General features: G+C 46.4%; 1 protein-coding gene across 4 annotated transcripts in view; it reads right to left on the bottom strand.

Annotated features, from left to right (window-relative positions):
- rap1gap2a (RAP1 GTPase activating protein 2a) overlaps positions 1-21,515 on the bottom strand; it is a 129,263-nt gene that overhangs the window by 64,713 nt on the left and 43,035 nt on the right. Inside the window, exon 1 of one of the 4 annotated variants that reach the window (XM_064984431.1) lies at positions 18,321-18,611. The exons of 2 other annotated variants lie outside the window; for them this stretch is intronic. In XM_064984431.1, the coding sequence (XP_064840503.1) occupies positions 18,321-18,466 (146 nt within the window). In that variant the 5' untranslated portion in view covers positions 18,467-18,611. Of the gene's footprint in view, positions 1-18,320; positions 18,612-21,515 lie in introns of those variants that run through there. One more of the 4 variants, XM_064984432.1, reaches the window with a different exon arrangement.

The raw sequence follows: 21,515 nt of genomic DNA, 5'->3' as shown, positions 1-21,515 counted from the left end.
AAGAAAAGCAGGCCCAAATCATGATGCTGCCACCACCATGTTTGACAGTGGGGATGGTGTGTTCAGCGTGATGAGCTGTGTTGCTTTTACGCCAAACATAATGTTTTGCATTGTTGCCAAAAAGTTCAATGTTGGTTTCATCTGACCAGAGCACCTTCTTCTACATGTTTGGTGTGTCTCCCAGGTGGCTTGTGGCAAACTTTAAACTACACTTTTTATGGATATCTTTAAGAAATGGCTTTCTTCTTGCCACTCTACCATAAAGGCCAGATTTGTGCAATATACGACTGATTGTTGTCCTATGGACAGAGTCTCCCACCTCAGCTGTAGATCTCTGCAGTTCATCCAGAGTGATCATGGGCCTCTTGGCTGCATCTCTGATCAGTCTTCTCCTTGTATGAGCTGAAAGTTTAGAGGGACGGCCAGGTCTTGGTAGATTTGCAGTGGTCTGATACTCCTTCCATTTCAATATTATCGCTTGCACAGTGCTCCTTGGGATGTTTAAAGCTTGGGAAATATTTTTGTATCCAAATCCGGCTTTAAACTTCTTCACAACAGTATCTCGGACCTGCCTGGTGTGTTCCTTGTTCTTCATGATGCTCTGCGCTTTTAACGGACCTCTGAGACTATCACAGTGCAGGTGCATTTATACGGAGACTTGATTACACACAGGTGGATTGTATTTATCATCATTAGTCATTTAGGTCAACATTGGATCATTCAGAGATCCTCACTGAACTTCTGGAGAGAGTTTGCTGCACTGTAAGAAAAGGGGCTGAATAATTTTGCACGCCCAATTTTTCAGTTTTTGATTTGTTAAAAAAGTTTGAAATATCCAATAAATGTCGTTCCACTTCATGATTGTGTCCCACTTGTTGTTGATTCTTCACAAAAACATACAGTTTTATATCTTTATGTTTGAAGCCTGAAATGTGGCAAAAGGTCGCAAAGTTCAAGGGGGCCGAATACTTTCGCAAGGCACTGTACGTCTTGTGGCTGAGCCGTTGAATTGCGACACCACTTTGTCCCTATACCGACATTTCGCTTGTTTGATTGCCTTGCGGAGGGAATAACTACCATAATCCCAGTCATCTTTCCATGTTTAAATGTGGTGGTTCGCTCTTTCAGTTCTGAGCAAATGCCACCATCTATCCACAGTTTCTGGTTTTAATAATCACAACTCTCCAATGCACTTCCTTATAAACCCACTCACCAAATCAGTGTATAAATCAATGTTATTCTCTGAGGCTGCATAGAACATTTCCCAGTCTGCGTGATCAAAACAATATTGAGGCATAGATTCCGATTGGTCAGACCAGTGTTGAATGGTTCTTGTCACGGGTACATCCTGTTTGAGTTTCTGCCTATAGGACGGCAGGAGCAAAATTGAGTCATGGTCGGATTTGCCAAAGCGAGGCCGGGGTAGGGCCTTGTATGCATCACAGAAGTAGCAGTGTAGCAGTGTATTGCCCACACAAGTGCTACAATCAATATGCTGATAGAATTTAGGTAGCCTTGTTCTCAAATTTACTTTGTTAAAATCCTCAGCTGCAATAAATGCAGCCTAAGGATATATGGTTTCCAGTTTACATAAAGTTGTCACGACTTCCGCCGAAGTCGGTCCCTCTTCTTGCTCGGGCGGTGTTTGGCAGTCTACGTCCCCGAACTTCTAGCCATCAATGATCCATCTTTCATTTCCCATTGGTTTTGTCTTGTCTTTCTTCACACCTGGTTTCAATCCCATCAATTACATGTTGTGTATTTAACCCTCTGTTTCCCCTCATGTCCTTGTCGGAGATTGTTTTATTGTATGTGATTGTGCTAGTATGTGTTAGTGTGTGACGGGTTCTGTACCCACTTTTGTTATTTTATATATTTTGGTTTTGGAGTTTGGTCAGCACTTATTAGACGACTCTGTTTACACCAAGTTCGTTCTCGTGCGCCTGACTTCCCTGCCACCAACACATACCCATTACAAGAGTCCAGTGAAGTTCCTTGAGGGTTTTCCAAATGGATGGCAAGGGAGAGCTTTGTACGCATCTCTGTGTGTGGAATAAAGGTGGTCCAGAGTTTTATTACTCTGGTTGCACATGTGACATGCTGGTAGAAATGATGTAAAAAAAGATTTAAGTTTTTCTACATTAAAGTCCCCGGCCACTAGGAGCGCCTCCTCTGGATGAGTATTTTCTTGTTTGCGTATGACCTTATACAGCTCATTGAGTGGGGTCTGAGCACCAGCATTGGTTTGTGGTGGCAAATACACAGCTTCTAAAAATATAGATGAAAACTCTCCTGGAAATGGTGTGGTCTACAAGTTATCATGAGAAAAATCTTTAGACTTCTTTAATATTAGACTTCGCACACCAGCTGTTGTTAACTAATAGACAAAGACCACTACACCTCGTTTTATCGGAGGTAGTTATTCTGTCTTGCGATGTGCGGAAAACCCAGCCAACTGTATGTTCTCCATGTTGTCATTCAGCCATGACTCGGTGAAACATAAGATATTACAGTTTTTAATGTCCCATTGGTAGGATAGTCTTGAACGGAGCTCATCCAGTTTATTCTCCAGTGACTGCACATTGGCCAATAGGACGGATGGTAGAGGCAGGTTACACACTCGCCGACAAATCCTCACAAGGCACCCGGATCTGCGTCCCCTGTATAGGCGTCTCTTCTTCATGTGAATGAAGGGGGTTTGGGCCTGGTCCTGTATCAGCAGTAAATCCTTCGCATCCGACTCGTTAAAGAAAACATCTTTGTCCAGTACTAGGTGAGTAATCGCTGTTCTGATATCCAGAAGCTCTTTTAGGTCATAAGAGACTGTGGCAGAAACATTATGTACAAAATACGTTACAAACAACGTGAGAAAACACACAAAATAGCACAATTGGTTAGGAGCCCGTAAAGTGGCTCCTATTTCTCTGGTATTTGGGAACTAACACAGCCGTCTCTCCATTGGATAATGCAATAGCTTCCGTGTGTGAAAGTAGCATGCTCATGTCACAGTGTCCAAAGGAAACAAGAGAACACTTGACTGCCTTTGACTGCTGATCTTTCCATTCTGAAAGAGAAACACGCTGCAAAGAACAGCCATCTCCGGCTCCTTCGTCTCTTTCTCTCGACCCCTCTTTCTTTTTCTCTCTCCCTCTAACTCCCTTCTCCTTTTCTCTCACTCTCTCTATTTATTTCTCTGACTCCCTCTCTTTCTCTCTCTCTCTTTGTCTAACTCTCTCTCCTTTCCTCTCCCTCCCTCTCTTTCTCTCTCTTGTTCGTTCTTTGAGTTGTTAGTATAAGCACATGGCCTGGCTTGCCGAGTGCTGGAAACAAGTGGTCATGCCCCAGACTTCCCCTTCCATTGACAGGCCAGCCACCCCAGGCTTCTCCAATACTTTCCATAGGGTCAGCACTAAGTACCAACACAATGTAACACTGTCTCTAAAGGCTGCTAGTGGTTAACACTGATCCAATGGTGGACACAAACTAAACAGAGTACAAGTACAAGCAGGAGTAGTTGGCTTCCTTCCCCCGTTTACGCAGTTGACGGAGATACACAGATTGTACATAGCAACTGCTACAGCTCCAGAGAAACATATTATTAGAAAATGTCCATTCCCAGACACTACATGTTAGTAGCTCAGAGCTGACCTGAGACCTCCTGGGGCTGGCCACTGCTGTCTGAGTTTAGCTTTAATAACAGCCAAATCTCAACACACACATACAGTACATACACAGACACACATACACACACACACAGATGCATATAGAATACACACACACACACACACATAAACACAAACAAACACATAAACAAACAGGTGTTGGTCCCAGACAGAGAGTCTGTGTGTGAGAAAGTCTGTGTGTGAGACAGTCTGTGTGTGAGACAATCTGTGTGTAAGAGACAGTGTGTGAGAGACAGTGGTGGCGCAGTCTACCCTTGCTGCCTGTCTAATGAAACAGCTCCTGCGTCACCGTGAATGTCTCTCTCCGGGGGGGGGGGGATGGATCGAAGGAGGGAGACGCAGCATGACAAAGGAAAACAGAGGGAAAAGAGAGAGGGAAAAAAGAGGGAGAGATGAAACATAGAATAAGGGGGGAGTAACAGAGTGGAAAAGGACAATAGGCCAGATAGTGAATGGGAAGGTTAAAGCTAGAGGTTCGCATGAGCTGTAACACTTTGACAACCACACACACACACACACACACACACACACACACACACACACACACACACACACACACACACACACAACAGACAATTCATGAATAAAAGTGTGTGGACTCAAAGTAATACATTCAATAGTGAATGGAGATAATGACATGACCTATATGATATGTCTCCTGTCTTGTCATCGCACTATAAAAACCCTTCAACTCTCCTATGTTTCACAATCACCACCCAACTCCTTCTTTATTATTTTTAATTGGACCTGATTCAATACTAATTACATCTGCACCGCAATCATGTTTACCTAATGTCACACCAATAGGCCTCCATGTTTCACATATTGATTACACCCTGGAGAGATGACAGGCACTGCACACAGTATACTGTACCTGCCTCAGCTAGTATCAACACATAAACAGGGGAGAGGGAGCCAGGAAGAGGGGGAGGGAGTGAGGGAGGGAGGAGGAGAGAGTGAGGGGGGTAGAGAGAAAGAGAGTGAGAGAGGGCACACAGGGGGAAAGAGGAGGGGAGGGAGGGAGGGAGGGAGGGAGGGAGGGAGGGAGGGAGGGAGGGAGGGAGGGGGAGGGAGGGGGGGGTAGAGAGAAAAGAGAGTGAGAGAGGGCATGGCCCAGGAGGGAGGGAGGGAGGGAGGGGAGGGGGAGGGAGGGAGGGAGGGAGGGAGGGAGGGAGGGAGGGAGGGAGGGAGGGAGGGAGGGAGGGGGAGGGAGGGAGGGGAGGGAGGGGAGGGAGGGAGTGCCTCGCTGCCAATTACCTCCCTAATTGTGACGTTCTTTTTCCAGCACGATACAGATATTTGTTACGAAACTCAATAATGAAGTTGATGATGCTCCAGACGTACCATTGCAGAAGCCCAATCGTTCCTCTAATGAACTTAATATGTAATGGCCTATTAGACAGCAAAAAACAAAGACAAGGAAATACATTCATCTGCCAGCAGGACATCAGGGCTGAGAGGAATCAGGTGCAACCCGTCCATCAGCGTAGCATTTCCTTACCCTCTCTTCGGGCCCCTCCAGACATTTCACATTTTTTGTTTAAACCCTAAACTGGCACACCTAATCCAATTAGTCAAAGGATGGAGGATTAGTGCAGACATAGCTGGCATACAGAGCCGCATCAATCAGGACCATGGCAGAGTATGTGTCAATGATGTGTGAATGATGCACCGTCACATCTGACAATAGCGCTGAATCAATTGCAGACCTGCCCTGTGTAAAAATAGCAGAGAGGATAGATGTGCTTGTTCCTCCCATGCTAGCAGATCAGACAGGCCGTCTAACGCCACGGACAGTCAGACACAGACCAATGGCGTAATGCAATGAACGTCAGAGTGTGAGGTGTTGAAAGGGCTGCGTTCTATGGCTCATGGCTCCCAGTGTGTGGCTAATATAACAAGTAAAGTGGCTCATTGAAGGACCTCTTACCTCAGCACTGGCCACAGGGGCGTCCGTAGCTAATCATAGACCTCTAAAATGTTAGTACAGTATGGTGGCAGTAGCCAATCAGGACCCTTTATTTCATCAGGTATAGGGGAGCAATGGCCTAACCAGGATTAGTGGCCTCCACAAAGGGTTAAGTAAGCCCAGTGGCACATTGAAGGCCCCTTACCTATTCACTGGGCACTGGGGGGGCAGTAGCCTACAAGGAACCATATACTGTTAGCACATAGGGGACCAGTAGCCAGGCAAGCTACAGGGGGGGGCAATTGCTCATGAGCCATATGGAATCCCATAGACACCCAGGTTTCCTGCTGGGACTCATTCCCCACTGGGCACAGATGTCAGATCAACGTCTAGTTTTGATTTGCATTTGGTTGACAACTAACGTGAATTCATCCCGTAATAAACCAAAAACGTCACCCTGTCATTGGATTTTTTATTTTTTTGCAAATCTTTTTGCAAATCCAATTCGTTTTCCACGTTGATTCAACATCATCACATTGAATTTCTTGCTTGAAATGATGTAGAAACAACATTGATTCTACCAGTTTTTGCCCAGTGTGTTTGATGGGTATACAGGCTATTTATAGATACAGGGGTCAAAGGAGAGTGGAGCCCAGCCAGTCAACCGAATGGCTGAGGAACACACGTACACACACACACACACACACCTTCATGGCAGAGTTCTAGAGAGTGGGGGGTATACTGTGAGGGATTGATTTGTTCTCCCAAATGAAACCTGAATGAAGCTGGGAAAATAATTACTGCCGCAGCAACAACATCAGAGCCACCAAATTGAAAGAGGAAGAAATCAATTGTAGAACACTGTGTAAACACTTTGATTGGCCAAACCTTGCTGAGATAATGACCTCGTAGAGAGCCACTTTCTCTCAGTACGGAACCCAAACTCAATAAGAAGAGCAGTGCTGTGGACTCCAGGGGCTTGTATTCATAAAGCGTCTCAGATAAGGATTGCTGATCTAGGATCAGGTCCCCCCCGTCCAATGTATTATTATTCACTAAGACTAAAAAAAAAAAATTAAAAAGCAAAACTCCTGATCCTAGATCAGCACTCCTACTCTGAGATGCGAAATTAATGTGGGCCCAGATCTCAAAGAAAAGAAGCAGACCGCTGCCACCACCAATGGTACTCTGGGTAGTCTATCAGTCAGCATTTCTATACAGGACACACACACGCGCACACATAAATGAAAAGAAAACCACCTGATGCTAACATAATATCACCTTGCCTCATCTCCAGATCACAACGTACGCGGAGATACACTGTGCACATGCAACCTTCTATCCAGCTGTATTACTGGACTGATTACTTTCAGCACAGGAAACTGCTGGGAGGAGGATGGACATCGGACCACACAATCACAGGATAACTGCATTAATGCCAGAGCCAAAACAGATTATTCATATCAAAATGATCTTTCACTGACTCCAGAACTGTACACGCACTCCTCCAGCCTAGTGAATACAACCAAGGATATTAGAACAGGGTTGCCCAACCCTGTTCCTGGAGATCTACACTCCTGTAGGTTTTAACTCCAACCCTGTTCCCGGAGAGCTACACTCCTGTAGGTTTTAACTCCGACCCTGTTCCTGGAGAGCTACACTCCTGTAGGTTTTAACTCCGACCCTGTTCCTAGAGAGCTACACTCCTGTAGGTTTTAACTCCGACCCTGTTCCTGGAGAGCCACTGGGTTTTAACTCCGACCCTGTTCCTACAGCTACACTGTAGGTTTTAACTCCGACCCTGTTCCTGGAGAGCTACACTCCTGTAGGTTTTAACTCCGACCCTGTTCCTGGAGAGCTACACTCCTGTAGGTTTTAACTCCAACCCTGTTCCTGGAGAGCTACACTCCTGTAGGTTTTAACTCCAACCCTGTTCCTGGAGAGCTACACTCCTGCAGGTTTTCGCTCCGACCCTGTTCCTGGAGAGCTACACTCCTGTAGGTTTTCGCTCCAACCCTGTTCCTGGAGAGCTACTCTCCTGTAGGTTTTAACTCCGACCTCAGGTATTACTAACCGGACTCCTCTCATCAACCTGCAAATTGTTTGAATCAGGCGTGCTAGGTTAAACCTACAGGACGGTAGCGCTCCAGGAACAGGGATGGGCACTCTTGTCTAAGAGGAAACCCTGTGCTGTGTATCGAAAATTAACTCATCATGAGGCAGTTTTAAAGGCACAGTGCAGTCAAAAACGTGATTTTCCCGTGTTTTATATATATATATATTTCCACACTATGAGGTTGGAATTAGGGCTATTACGGTGACCGTATTACCGTCACACCACCGGTCACGAGTCATGACGGCAGTTAAATTCCATGTGACCGTTTAGTCACGGTAATTAGGCTTCTCCAAGCTCTGATGCTGCTGATGGTCGTTAGTAGCCTACTGAACTTGCTAACTGCCTGGTACTCAGCAATCTATTGTCCCTCCAATCACTCTGACATCAATGCAAATGTAATCGAAAATCTAATCAAACACTTCATGAGAGCCCATGAGCTCATGTTGAGCAACATTTCTATAGGCTAGGCAGTTGTGTGACATAACAGAGTGATGGCCTCTTTTAAAAACAGAAGGATCCCATCAGCTTTCTACAGGCTAGGCCAACTATATTTATTTCTCAACTTTCCTAATATTAAGCACATTGCCTCTCTTTACAACAGGAGTATAGCCTACCTGGCTGGCATGAAAGTAATCAGGTCTACTCATCTTGTTGACTGACAAAAAGTAAATGTGGACAGTGCTTGGATAAGGACGTGTGCGGTTGCCTCCCCGATATGTCCGTCTTCACTTGTAGCCTGTGAAAAAAGACCCGATCACGTGACAGAGAGCCATGTGAGTGCTGGGAGAATGGAATTGTAATTATTATATTCAGCCCATGGGCACAAAGGCCACTGGCCGCCAAAGGCGTGTTTCTTTTAGGGGGCATTACGGCCACAACAAAGGGGATGCCACCGGGACATTTGAGGCATTATCAAGTGCTTGAGCCTGTGCGTGAGTCTGAGCAATGCAACTTTTCATGCTACTTTTTTCAAATCATCATTCGAGTCATATCATGCAACTTTCCTTTCTATTTTATTGCAATATGTTCAAATGTATTCTTCATACTATAAAATAATGCCACGGAATTATAAGCAAATCTTGTCTGCAAAATAATCTAGTGCAGCCCACATGGAAGCCAGGAGATGCTAAATGTGTTTATGTTGACTAATGGTCAATTACCGTGAGACCGGCAGTTATTTGATTGACAATCACCGGCTGACGAAATTTCATGACCACCACAGCCCTATTTGGAATAATACTGTGAAATTTTGAAAATTATGATGATGCCTTTTTAACATAAGAGATGTTTGAAAAGACTGCCTGAAATGTCAGGCTTTTCGGTAGGATAGTGTTTTAGCCTGCCTCCTTCCTGTTGACATCACCATGCGGTAAATTAGTTAATAGACCAATAAGAAAGAGAGTTCTAAACCTTCCTACCAATAACAGCTAGTTTTCATTTTTCCCCTCCCTACTCAGATCACTCCCAGATAGTCCAAGCAAAATTCTTCCTTGTGAAATGTCTCTTTGCTAAAAAGCTATTTTAATTGAAAAAAATCACAGTGTGAAATCTCATTCTGCATCTTCCCAGTTCCTTGTTTTTCTGTTGTCATACTTTAGGACGGGGTGATGATTTCCACTTGTCCTTGTTCACCTGCTCTCTGGTTAGTAGTGGCTTGAGCTCCTAATAGAAACAGAGGCTGAGATCCTGTCTGAATCAATGACCAGCAGAGGAAAGTGATAATTGGCTTGGAGTATAGACGTGTTGTGCGCATTACAGTTAGGGACGTGTGACAAGGAAATTAGGACAGAACACATAAGAATATGCGCTCTCTTGCTGTCACACATGAATACACACTTTGGCATGTGCACAAACACACACACGCACGCACGCACGCATACACACACACACACACACACACGCACACACGCACACACGCACACACTCACACATGTACACATGCAAGCGAGTACACACACACAAACACAAAATAATCTTCCAAACTCTCTACTGAACAGAGAAACACCGTAGTCACCATAGTGACACCGTAGTCACCATAGTGACACCGTAGTCACAGCACGGACTCAAGCAGCTGAATCATTACCACCCTCCCACCTATTCTATGTGACAAGGTGAGAGTCCCTTGAGAGCAACATTACGACCGGTCCTGAGAGGCACAGTCTTCTGAATGAAGGGAGCAGAGCGCGCTCTGTTGGCCTGTTATTTACAGACCCTTCAAGGTCAGGAAGTTAGAGGTGGCAAAGGGGTGTCAGGGTGCCAGGCCTTTCCAGAACTATGTGGGGGTGTGTTAATTCTGGCCCACTTACAGAAGAGCTATGGGTTTCATTGCTGACATCATAAAGCTTTACAGTAATACTGTAAATATACTGGAACAACTTTATTGATATCGATACCTACTGTCGTAAAAACATTCCTTTAACTGACATGAAAAGGTTGTACAAAAGAACAGTGGTTTTCCCTGTTGACTTCATAAAGGTCTCCAGTATAACAACTGTATTTATATAAAGGTCTATTAAACTGCCATGAAAGTACATTTTAACTGATATTTATTGCCATAAAGGTACATTTTCACGTTGACTAACACTTCAGAGCCTCTCACAAGACGAGCACTTTACTGTAAAAGCTTTCCACTGATGTTCGAGATTACGCTGTGCCAAGAAAACAAGGGCAGAATTTACTTGGCAAGCCTTCACATATTTATTTCTTCTCCAGTGTAGCTCACATAAAGAGGGAAACCTGTTGATGTTTAATTGGACTCTCACTTCTTTTTGCACTACCTGTCCTCTGCCTCAGTCCTCCCCTTCTCATTCCCCCGGATCCTCCCTTCTTTCTGCCCTACCTGTCCTCTGCCTTCTCCCCTTCTGCCTCCCTTCTTTCTGCACTACCTGTCCTCTGCCTCACTCCTCCCCTTCTCATTCCCCCGGATCCTCCCTTCTTTCTGCACTACCTGTCCTCTGCCTCACTCCTCCCCTTCTCATTCCCCCGGATCCTCCCTTCTTTCTGCACTACCTGGATCCTCCCCTTCTTTCTGCACTACCTGTCCTCTGCCTGTCATTCCACCCCTTCTCATTCCCCCAGTCCTCCCCTTCTCATTCCTGTCCTCTGCCTCAGCTCCTCCCTTCTTTTCCCCCGGCTCCTCCCTTCTTTCTGCACTACCTGTCCTCTGCCTCACTCCTCCCCTTCTCATTCCCCCGGCTCCTCCCTTCTTTCTGCACTACCTGTCCTCTGCCTCACTCCTCCCCTTCTCATTCCCCCGGCTCCTCCCTTCTTTCTGCACTACCTGTCCTCTGCCTCATTCCGCCAGTCCTCCCCTTCTCATTCCCTCTGCCTCAGCTCCCCTCCATTCCCCCAGCTTCCCTTCTGCACTACCTGTCCTCTGCCTCATTCCTCCCCTCCCCTTCTCATTCCCCCTGTCCTCTGCCTCCTCCCTTCTTTCTGCACTACCTCCTCTACCTCACTCCTCCCCTTCTCATTCCCCCTCCTCCCTTCTTTCTGCACTACCTGTCCTCTGCCTCACTCCTCCCCTTCTCATTCCCCCAGCTCCTCCCTTCTTTCTGCACTACCTGTCCCCTCCTGCCCTCCCCTTCTCATTCCCCCGGCTCCTCCCTTCTTCTCATTCCCCTGCCTCACTCCTCCCCTTCTCATTCCCCCGGCTCCTCCCTTCTTTCTGCACTACCTGTCCTCTGTCTCACTCCTCCCTTTCTCATTCCCCCGGCTCCTCCCTTCTTTTCCTTGTTCCCTCACCCTCAACCACCCCACTATGAGGGTAAACAGACCAGGTGTTTCTGTAAGTCAACACCATTATAGGTCTCCCCCTCTCTGGGCTCTGTTCCAACCCTATACTGTAATAATAGGAGAGCTCTAAGAGAGAGAGAGAGTGTGTGTGTGTGTGTGTGTGTGTGTGTGTGTGTGTGTGTGTGTGTGTGTGTGTGTGTGTGTGTGTGTGTGTGTGTGTGTGTGTGTGTGTGTGTGTGTGTGTGTGTGTGTGTGTGTGTGTGTGTGTGTGTGTGTGTGTGTGTGTGTGTGTGTGTGTGTGTGTGTGTGTGTGTGTGTGTGTGTGTGTGTGTGTGTGCGTGTGTTTTCCTGGTGTCAGCTCCCAGTTCCTAGTTATTATTATGACATCACGTGAAATAAAAATCTAATTAGGATCTAACCTCAAAAGACTGTATTAGAATGAACCACTGAAATATTCTAATGTGCTTTCAGATGATAGACCTAACCCAACCTCTGTCAATGGACCTGTACTGAACTACTACTATCTTACAACTATCTCCTAAATGTCTCAATCTGTCAGACAACCCCCACTGTACATGTGAGAGTTTGAAGAGAGAGAGAGGGAGAGAGAGAGAGAGAGAGAGAGAGAGAGAGAGAGAGAGAGAGAGAGAGAGAGAGGGAGAGAGAGAGAGAGAGAGAGAGAGAGAGAGAGAGAGAGAGAGAGAGTTTGGCCCTATAACAAAGAACAAACAGCAAAAACATATGCTTGATGAAATACAAATCTTAAAATCAACTATTAAAGACTACCAGAGCCCACTGGATTCTCTAATTACATTGAATGAACTACAGGACAAAATAAAAACCCTACAACCCAAAAAGGCCTCTGGTGTTAATGGCATCCTCAATGAAATGATAAAATATACAGACCACAAATTCCAATTGGCTGTACTTAAACTCTTTAACTTCATTCTTAGCTCGGACATCTTCTCCAGTATTTGGAACCAAGGACTGATCACCTCAATCCACAAAAGTGGAGACAGATGTGACCCAATAACTACAGTGGGATATGGGTCAACAGCAACCTTGGGAAAATCCTCTGCATTATCATTAGCAGCAGGATCATACATTTCCTCAGTGAAAACAATGTACTGAGCAAACGTCAAATTGGCTTTATACCAAATTACCATACAACAGACCACATGTTCACCCTGCACCCAAAACTAAAAAACAAAGGCAAAGGGCACCTAAATCTTCTGCACAGATTCTGTCAGACCTGGTGTTCCAAAAAATGACACACCAATTAGGATCTGACTAAAAATACCTGAATCAGTTATAGAACCCATTTGCCCTTCATGGTTTTTCTGGAGTCTGCTCACCCACCAAGAATTCACAACATGGGACAAACACCAAATTGAACATCTGCAAGCAGAATTCTGCACAAAATATCCTCTGTGTACAACGTAAAACACCAAATAATGCATGCAGAGCAGAATTAGGCTGATACCCGCTAATTATCAAATTCCAGAAAAGAGCCGTTTTAAATTCTACAACCATCTAAAAGGAAACGATTCACAAAACCTTCCATAACAAAGCAATCACCTACAGAGAGATGAACCTGGAAAAGAGTCCCCTAAGCAAGCTGGTCCCGGGGCTCTGTTCACAAACACAAACACTTGACACATTGGAAAGAATTTACAAATAAACTGAGCAAACTAGAATGCTATTTGGCCCTAAACAGCGAGTACACAATGGCAGAATATCTGACCACTGTGACTGACCCAAACCTAAGGAAAGCTTTGACTATGTACAGACTCAGTGAGCATAGCCTTGCTATTGAGAAAGGCCGCTGTGGTCAGACCTGGCTCTCCTGAGAAGACAGGCTATGAGCACACTGCCCACTAAATGAGGTGGAAACTGAGCTGCACTTCCTAACCTCATGCCAAATGTATGACCATATTAGAGACACATATTTCCCTCAAATTACATAGATCCACAAAGAATTAGAAAACAAACCCAATTTTAATAAACGCCCATTTCCATTGGGTGAAATACCACAGTGTGCCATCACAGCTGCAACATTTGTGACCTGTTGCCACAAGAAAAGGGCAACCAATAAAGAACAAACACCATTGTAAATTCAACCCATATTTAAGTTTATTCGTTTTCTCTTTTGTACTATTGAGAGAGAGAGAGCGAGAGAGAGAGAGAAAATATCTTCTCCAATCCCTCCCCAAAGCTGTGCTCTGTAAATAAGGCTCCATGCAATATGTCAGTGTTCCCACTATTATTATTATTTTTGTTCATCCATTACACAAGTCACAGCTCACTGGCTCCCTCCACACACACACACACACACACACACACACACACACACACACACACACACACACACACACACACACACACACACACACACACACACACACACACACACACACACACACACACAGGAAAGGAGACAAGCGTACAGGTCGAAACTGAACGCTTGTGTGTAGGTGGACACACACAAGGTGAGACAGAAACACAGACATCAACATCAAACTCACACAGTCTCCAGGCAGTGTGAGATGTAGAGGGGAACGCCGTAAGTGCCGAATTTCAAACACACACTCACGCATAAAGACCCGAGTGTGTATGTTCTGTGGTATGAAGGTATGAATTGACAAACTGCCCACACACAGAGGTTCACTGCAATGACTGAAGCTAACAGTTCCCCTTTTCCCTGTACTGTCACCTCTACCTACTCTGTGCCAGGCTTCCCAGTAGATATTTGCTGATTGTGTGTGTGTTTGTTTGTGTGTGTATATGTGTGTGCAGGTGCAGGCATGCGTGAGTGTGTGTGCGTGTGTGTGCGTGTGTGCGTGTGTGAGTAGCATGTGTGTGTATTTCGTTCATGCCTGGAGGGCTAACAGTAAAGTCTCCTTGTGATCCCTGACAGCTGCTGACTGTTTTCACAGAGACTGGCAGAGTGGGGGAAGGGGAGAACGAAGGAGTGAATGAGAGAGGGAGAGGAAGAGGGAGAATGAGCGAAGTGGGAGGGCAAGGATGAGTCAGAAAATTAAAGAGATTGTATTAAATGGAGGATGGAGAGAGGGGGGTGATAAGAGGCAGGTTAGCAGGCTGTTCACACTCTCAACCCTGGCTGTTCCCCAAATGGCACCCTATTCCCTACATAGTGCGCTACGTTTGACCAGAGCCCTCTGGCCTTATATAGTGAATAATGTGCCATTTGGGAAACAGTCCATGCGGGAACTGTTGAACAGTAATGACTAGAGTGTATCATAATCAGGCAGCAGAGATTCTAATCATGGTGTATGCTATGATTGAGTGTGCTTAACTCCAGTTAGACAGGTATTAACCCCCCCTACAGGGGACGGGAGGAGGGCTGCCAATCAACCAGGAGGAACAAGGAGGGTTAGGAGACAGGAACCCAGAACCCTCAACCCTTCTCAACCACAACAACATACTGGACTGACTGGGTTCCTTTTCTAAGGAGGGTTAGGAGACAGGAACCCAGAACCCTCAACCCTTCTCAACCACAACAACGCACTGGACTGACTGGGTTCCTTTTCTAAGGAGGGTTAGGAGACAGGAACCCAGAACCCTCAACCCTTCTCAACCACAACAACATACTGGACTGACTGGGTTCCTTTTCCAAGGAGGGTTAGGAGACAGGAACCCAGAACCCTCAACCTTTCTCAACCACAACATACTGGACTGACTGGGTTCCTTTTCTAAGCCGCTAAGCTAGCACAGAAACGTAACACTTCACACACACAACATACACTGACACCTTTTCCAAGGAGGGTTAGGAGACACACCACACACAACGCACTGGACTGACTGGGTTACTATTCTAAGCCGCTAAGCTAGCACAGAAATGTACACACACACACACACACACACACTGAGTGTACAAAATATTTGGAACGCCTTCCTAATATTGAGTTGCACCCCAGTTTGCCCTCAGAACAGCCTCAATTCTAAAAGGTGTCAAAAGCGTTCCACAGGGATGCTGGCCCATGTTGACTCCAATGCTTCCCACAGTTGTGTCAAATTGGCTGGATGTCCTTTGGGTGGTGGACAATTCTTGATACACACAGGAAACTGTTGAGCATGAAAAACTCAGCAGCTTAGAAGTTCTTGACACACTCAAACTGGTGTCCCTGGTACCTACTACCATACCACGTTCAACGGCACTTCAATACTTCAGCTTGCCCATTCACCCTCTGACTTAAAAATCCCAAGGCTTGAAAATCCTTCTTGAGCCCGTCTCCTCCCCTTCATCTACACTGATTGAAGTGGATTTAACAGGTGACATCAATGAGGGATCATAGCTTTCACCTGGATACACCTGGTCAGTCTATGTCATGGAAATAGCAGGTGTTGCTAAGGTTTTGTACACACAAACACAAATCCACAATCACATATGCAATCCCACTCACTTATACACACAAAGAAATGGATTACTACTGGCAACTCTTTGAAAGACACACGTATACACACCATACAGGTGCATTCTAATTACGCACACACACACACGCGCGCGCACACGCACATGCACGCACGCACGCACACACGCACGCACGCACACACACACACACACACACACACACACACACACACACACACACACACACACACACACACACACACACACACACACACACACACACACACACACACACACACACACACACACACACACTACAAGGGAGCACCACACTAATCAAGTTAATGAGGAACAGCATACATTGTAAATCCGTCATGAAGTGATTTTAAAGAATGTGTGGCCCAGCTGTGCTCGTCCAATGCGGAGGACAGCCACCGAGGACATAATCTAAGGCCCACCACCACTTCTACTTATCATAGACCATGTGTGTACGTCTGACCGTGTGCAGAAACCCCTCATCAAACTAACTCGCACACACAACCAATAAACCACAATCACAACCATCTAGGTCTAGTGTGTGTCAATGCAAGTGTTTGCGTTATTAGTGATGTCTTTTCGTGCGGTACTGCATGGTACGTGTTTGTGAGACTGTGTGTTTGTGATGCCTTTTTGTACGGCAGCACAGTATGCGTGTGTGAGACTCTGTGTGTGTGTGCATACAAGTTGTTCCTGAACATTGGTTTTTAGCATAAAGAACCTCAGGGCACTGTTTCATTTCCACTGGAACCTCAATTTCCCCTGTTCTCTCACTGTGTCCACACTATCAGATTGCCTTGGTGTCGAAATAACCCTCCTCTCACAGCCATGCTTTTTCAGCTTTCCAAAGTAAAGCAGTGATTAACAGCTAAAAACAACATAACCTACCTGTACTAGTCTCTCTCTCTCTCTCTCTCTCTCTCTCTCTCCTCTCTCTCCTCTCTCTCCCTCCTCTCTCTCCCTCTCACTCTCCTCTCTCTCTCTCTCTCTCTCTCTCTCCTCTCTTTCCCTCTCACTCTCCTCTCTCTCTCTCTCTCTCTCTCTCTCTCTCTCTCTCTCTCTCTCTCTCTCTCTCTCTCTCTCTCCTCTCTCTCTCTCTCCCTCTCTCCTCTCTCTCTCCTCTCTCTCCCTCCCGCTCTCCTCTCTCTCTCTCTCTCTCTCGCTCTCTCCTCTCTTGCTCTCCTATCTCTCTCTCTCTCCTCTCTCTCTCCTTTCTCCCTCTCTCTCTCTCATCTCTCTCTCTCTCCCCTCTCTCCTCTCTTCTCTCTCTCTCTCGCTACTATTTACTGTTGTCACCTGACATTTGCACCATTGGCAGTCCCATCGTTAACAACATACATTGCAATATATGCACACACACACACACACACACACACACACACACACACACACACACACACACACACACACACACACACACACACACACACACACACACACACACACACACACACACACTCCCATTAAACGGACATCACTGAGACCTCTCCCTTTGAGTCACTGTCAAACACTCAAATTGTTTGGTCTGTTAACATTGAGGCCAGTTTGCCTATCCGTTCCCTTGCCTATCCGTTCCCTTGCCTATCCGTTCCCTTGCCTATCCGTTCCCTTGCCTATCCGTTCCCTTGCCTATCCGTTCCCTTGCCTATCCGTTCCCTTGCCTATCCGTTCCCTTGCCTATCCGTTCCCTATCCGTTCCTATCCGTTCCCTTGCCTATCCGCCTATCCATTCCCTTGCCTATCCATTCCCTTGCCTATTCGTTCCCTTGCCTATCCGTTCCCTTGCCTATCCGTTCCCTTGCCTATCCGTTCCCTTGCCTATCCGTTCCCTTGCCTATCCGTTCCCTTGCCTATCCGTTCCCTTGCCTATCCGTTCCCTTGCCTATCCGTTCCCTTGCCTATCCATTCCTTTCCAACCAGTTTGAGTCTTCGGCAACCGTTCCATTGTGTTCTGGAGCCACATATCATTAAACAACACAGTATGTTGAATCCTAAGTGGAATGGCTCCAGCTATCGCTGAGGGTACAATAGGTTGAAGAGGCACTCATAGTGCTCTCTCTCTCCGTCTCTTTTCTCTTTTACAAGCTCTCAACTGACACCTCCTCACCTTTAACTTCACTCTCTCTCTCCTGTCATTTCACTGACCCAGATAGGCACATAACAACACAAGTGGTGTCAAGAACAACACACACACACCAGCCACGCAAAAGACAAGGACCCAGACAAAGACAAGGCACACACACCAGCCACGCAAAAGACAAGGACCCAGACAAAGACAAGGCACACACAAGCATCGACCTGTGCGTACAATCACCACTTACAGACAGACTGACACTAACAACGGCAGGCAATTAAAGTTGCTCTGAAAGCTTAACTTAACACTGCAGTGCAGTATGTGTGAACCTCTGAGGCAGGCAGGTTGCCAACCAGACCAGCCAGGAGACCAAACAGCAGAGAAAGTTCACCCACCGCTCTCTCTCTCTCTCCTGCTCCCTCTCTCTCTCCTTTGCTCGTCGCGACTTTTGCAGGAGTCCGATTAGAATCACCGCGGCCCGGATCCCAGCCTTTTTAGAGTGGACCCTCGGAGGAGTGGGCTCGGGAGTGGTGCCTGACATGGTGTCTGGTTGTGGTTCTAGATCCAGACTGGGTTGGTCCTGGTCCTAACGGACCACACTGTACAGCAGCACTGCCACACACCACCTCACCGGCACAGGCAGACTGACTGGATCTCTGCATCTCTGTCTACCTCTTTCTTTCTCACGCGCTCTCCCTCTCCCTCACTCGCTCCCTCCTTCCCAACTCTCTCTCCCTGCCCACCTCAGCCTGATAGGCAGGGCTTGGTGTAGGCTCTGCCCCCTTTCTCCTCCTCCTCCCTCACTCTCTGTGTGCTTTTACAGTCTGGACTGCTTTCACTTGCACATAACTGCTTTGTGTGATTTGAGATTACTGCTGTTTGTGCTGTTTGTCATACCGCATGTAACGTATGGCTAATGGCTCCTAATTTTGCAGTCTATGTTTCCTATCTAATCTCCTCTGTGACCTTGTTCCATTTCGCCTCTGTGTTTTTTGACACTCTCTCTCTTTGTGAAATCTCAATTTAAACATCTCTCCCTCGATCGCTGTCTCTCTCCATTTCACTCTCTCTCTCTCCATTTCTCTCTCCTCATCTCCTTCAATTTCCCTCTCCCTCCACCTCATTCTCTCACTCTATCGCTCTCTCTTTCCTCCTTTCTCTCTCTCTCCGTTCATGCATCCCTCTCTCCCTCCCTCAATTTCTCTCCCTCCCTCCATCTCTCTTCCTCTCCCTCCCTCCATCTCTCTTCCTCTCTCTTCCCTCCATCTCCCTTTCTCTCCCTCCCGCCATCCCTCTTCCCCTCTCCTCCCTCCATCTCTGTCTGAGACCAGCTGATGCTCTAGCTCCGCCCCAAAGCTTGGTAAACACGAGTCACCTTCATTCTTACCCGGTACCCACCGCAGCCAGCAACACGTTATTTTTCTGTTCTCCCTCCATCTCTGTCTGTCCTTCCCTCTCCTCCTTTGGCCACCTGTTTGCCTTTCATCTCTTCTCATTTTGACAGCTCAAGGACTTACATGAATGGTGGTGTTTCTCACCCCCCTCTCCTCCCCTCTCTCTCCCTCTCCTCCTATTGGCTGCCGTCTCTCCTGTGCACTACGGCACAGCAGTGCACTCTCAAAGGCCCTCCTAGATGGACAAAAGCTGCAGGTGTCTTCACAGACTCAACACTGGAGGGTCCATAGAAACATGTATGTAGATAACAGAGCGTGAGAGCCCATATGACATAATGCAGTAGATGGATAATAGTGTGGGGAGGTTATGGTATGTTAGTGCCTGTCCGTTGGTATGTACTCTGTTAGTGGGAAAGGATGTTTGTTACTATGTGCGGAATACCTCTGAAAACAAGTGATGATATCCTGTATTGTTGATAAATATAACAACTTTCGCATGCCTACAATGACATATGTATATTTTTTGAAATACAAGTGATCCTCTGTAGCTCAGTTGTTAGAGCATGGAATTTGCAACACCAGGGTAGTTGTTTCGATTCCCTGACCCACCTCTATGAAACAAATATGAACGCATGACTGTAAGTCACTTTGGATAAAAGTGTCTGCTGAATGGCATATTCATATTATTAATGAATAATTGATTTATAATAGCTCTGATATTTGCCCTGCCACGACAATCTCCCTTGGAAATCAGTGGCAACCCCAGTGAGACTTAAGAGATGAGGTAAATGTTTTGGTAGTTCCTGCTCAATTTAGCTAATTACCACATTTTAGTGATTATGACAAGATTGTTGAGATGTGTGGTTGAGTAGCACATAGTCATAATAGTACATGAGTCATGTCAAGGTAAAGTAATTTTTTTAGATTGTACCCAATAATACCCAATTAACTACTTATGTTAATTGACTTTCATATGCTTTATTATATGTTAGAGCTCTGTCTGTAGAGCTAATCAGAGATCTGTATCCCAGCTGAGAGTTCTCCAAGCCTCCCCTGTGTGTGTGTGTGTGTGTGTGTGTGTGTGTGTGTGTGTGTGTGTGTGTGTGTGTGTGTGTGTGTGTGTGTGTGTGTGTGTGTGTGTGTGTGTGTGTGTGTGTGTGTGTGTGTGTGTGTGTGTGTGTGTGCGTGTGCGTGTCCACGTGCAGATGTGTGTGTGTCAGTGAGGCTCTGGGATGACAGCGAAAGAGACAAACAAGCTCCCACTCCTCCCACTAAGTTCCACAGGGGCTTCTGTAAACACATGAACACACACACTTCACACACCTCAGCCCTCCCATTCCCTCCTCCTCTCCCAGTCCCACCATGAGTCCTCTCCACCTCTCCCCCACCACTGGGTAGATCATTTCATGCGTCTCCTCCAAGCCGGTGGATCACTTGGGGCTTGTGTGCTTTGTACGTCAGCAGGTGGGAGATGGGACGCCTGTATCCCAGGCTGTCAAACAACAAAAAGCAGTTGTGACAGCCACGGTTCCCGTCTGATACACACACATAGAGATTGACACACAAGCATACACGCACATACTAAGCACTCTACCCAAGGGTGCACTCACTCACACACACACACACACACACACACGCGCGCACGCACGCACGCACGCACGCACGCACGCACGCACACACACACACACACACACACACACACACAGCTCTCTCAGTGTGGATTTAGTGAAAATACACCACTCTGCCACCCTGGCACGCTTTGCCAAACAGCAGAGCTTAAAAGAGACTGCAATGCCAACAAACCCCTCCAGCCATCCTACCACCTCACTACGCCACATCACAGTGTCATGCAAAAGCCAAATCAAATCAAATCATATTGTATTCATCACATGCTTCGTAAATAGCAGGTGTGGACTAACAGTGAAATGCTTACCTTACCACCAACTGTGTCTCATAATGACCATCTTACCCATGCTAGACTACGGAGACGTAATTTATAGATCGGCATGTAAGGGTGCTCTCGAGCGGCTAGATGTTCTTTTCCATTCGGCCATCAGGTTTGCCACCAATGCTCCTTATAGGACACATCACTGCACTCTATACTCTTCTGTAAACTGGTCATCTCTGTATACCTGTCGCAAGACCCACTGGTTGATGCTTATTTATAAAACCCTCTTAGGTCTCACTCCCCCCTAT

Source organism: Oncorhynchus masou, chromosome 13, assembly GCF_036934945.1.
Source record: "Oncorhynchus masou masou isolate Uvic2021 chromosome 13, UVic_Omas_1.1, whole genome shotgun sequence".
NCBI classification, from domain to species: domain Eukaryota; kingdom Metazoa; phylum Chordata; class Actinopteri; order Salmoniformes; family Salmonidae; genus Oncorhynchus; species Oncorhynchus masou.
Note: the sequence above shows the minus strand (reverse complement) of the source record. Positions and strands in the feature narration are given on the sequence as shown.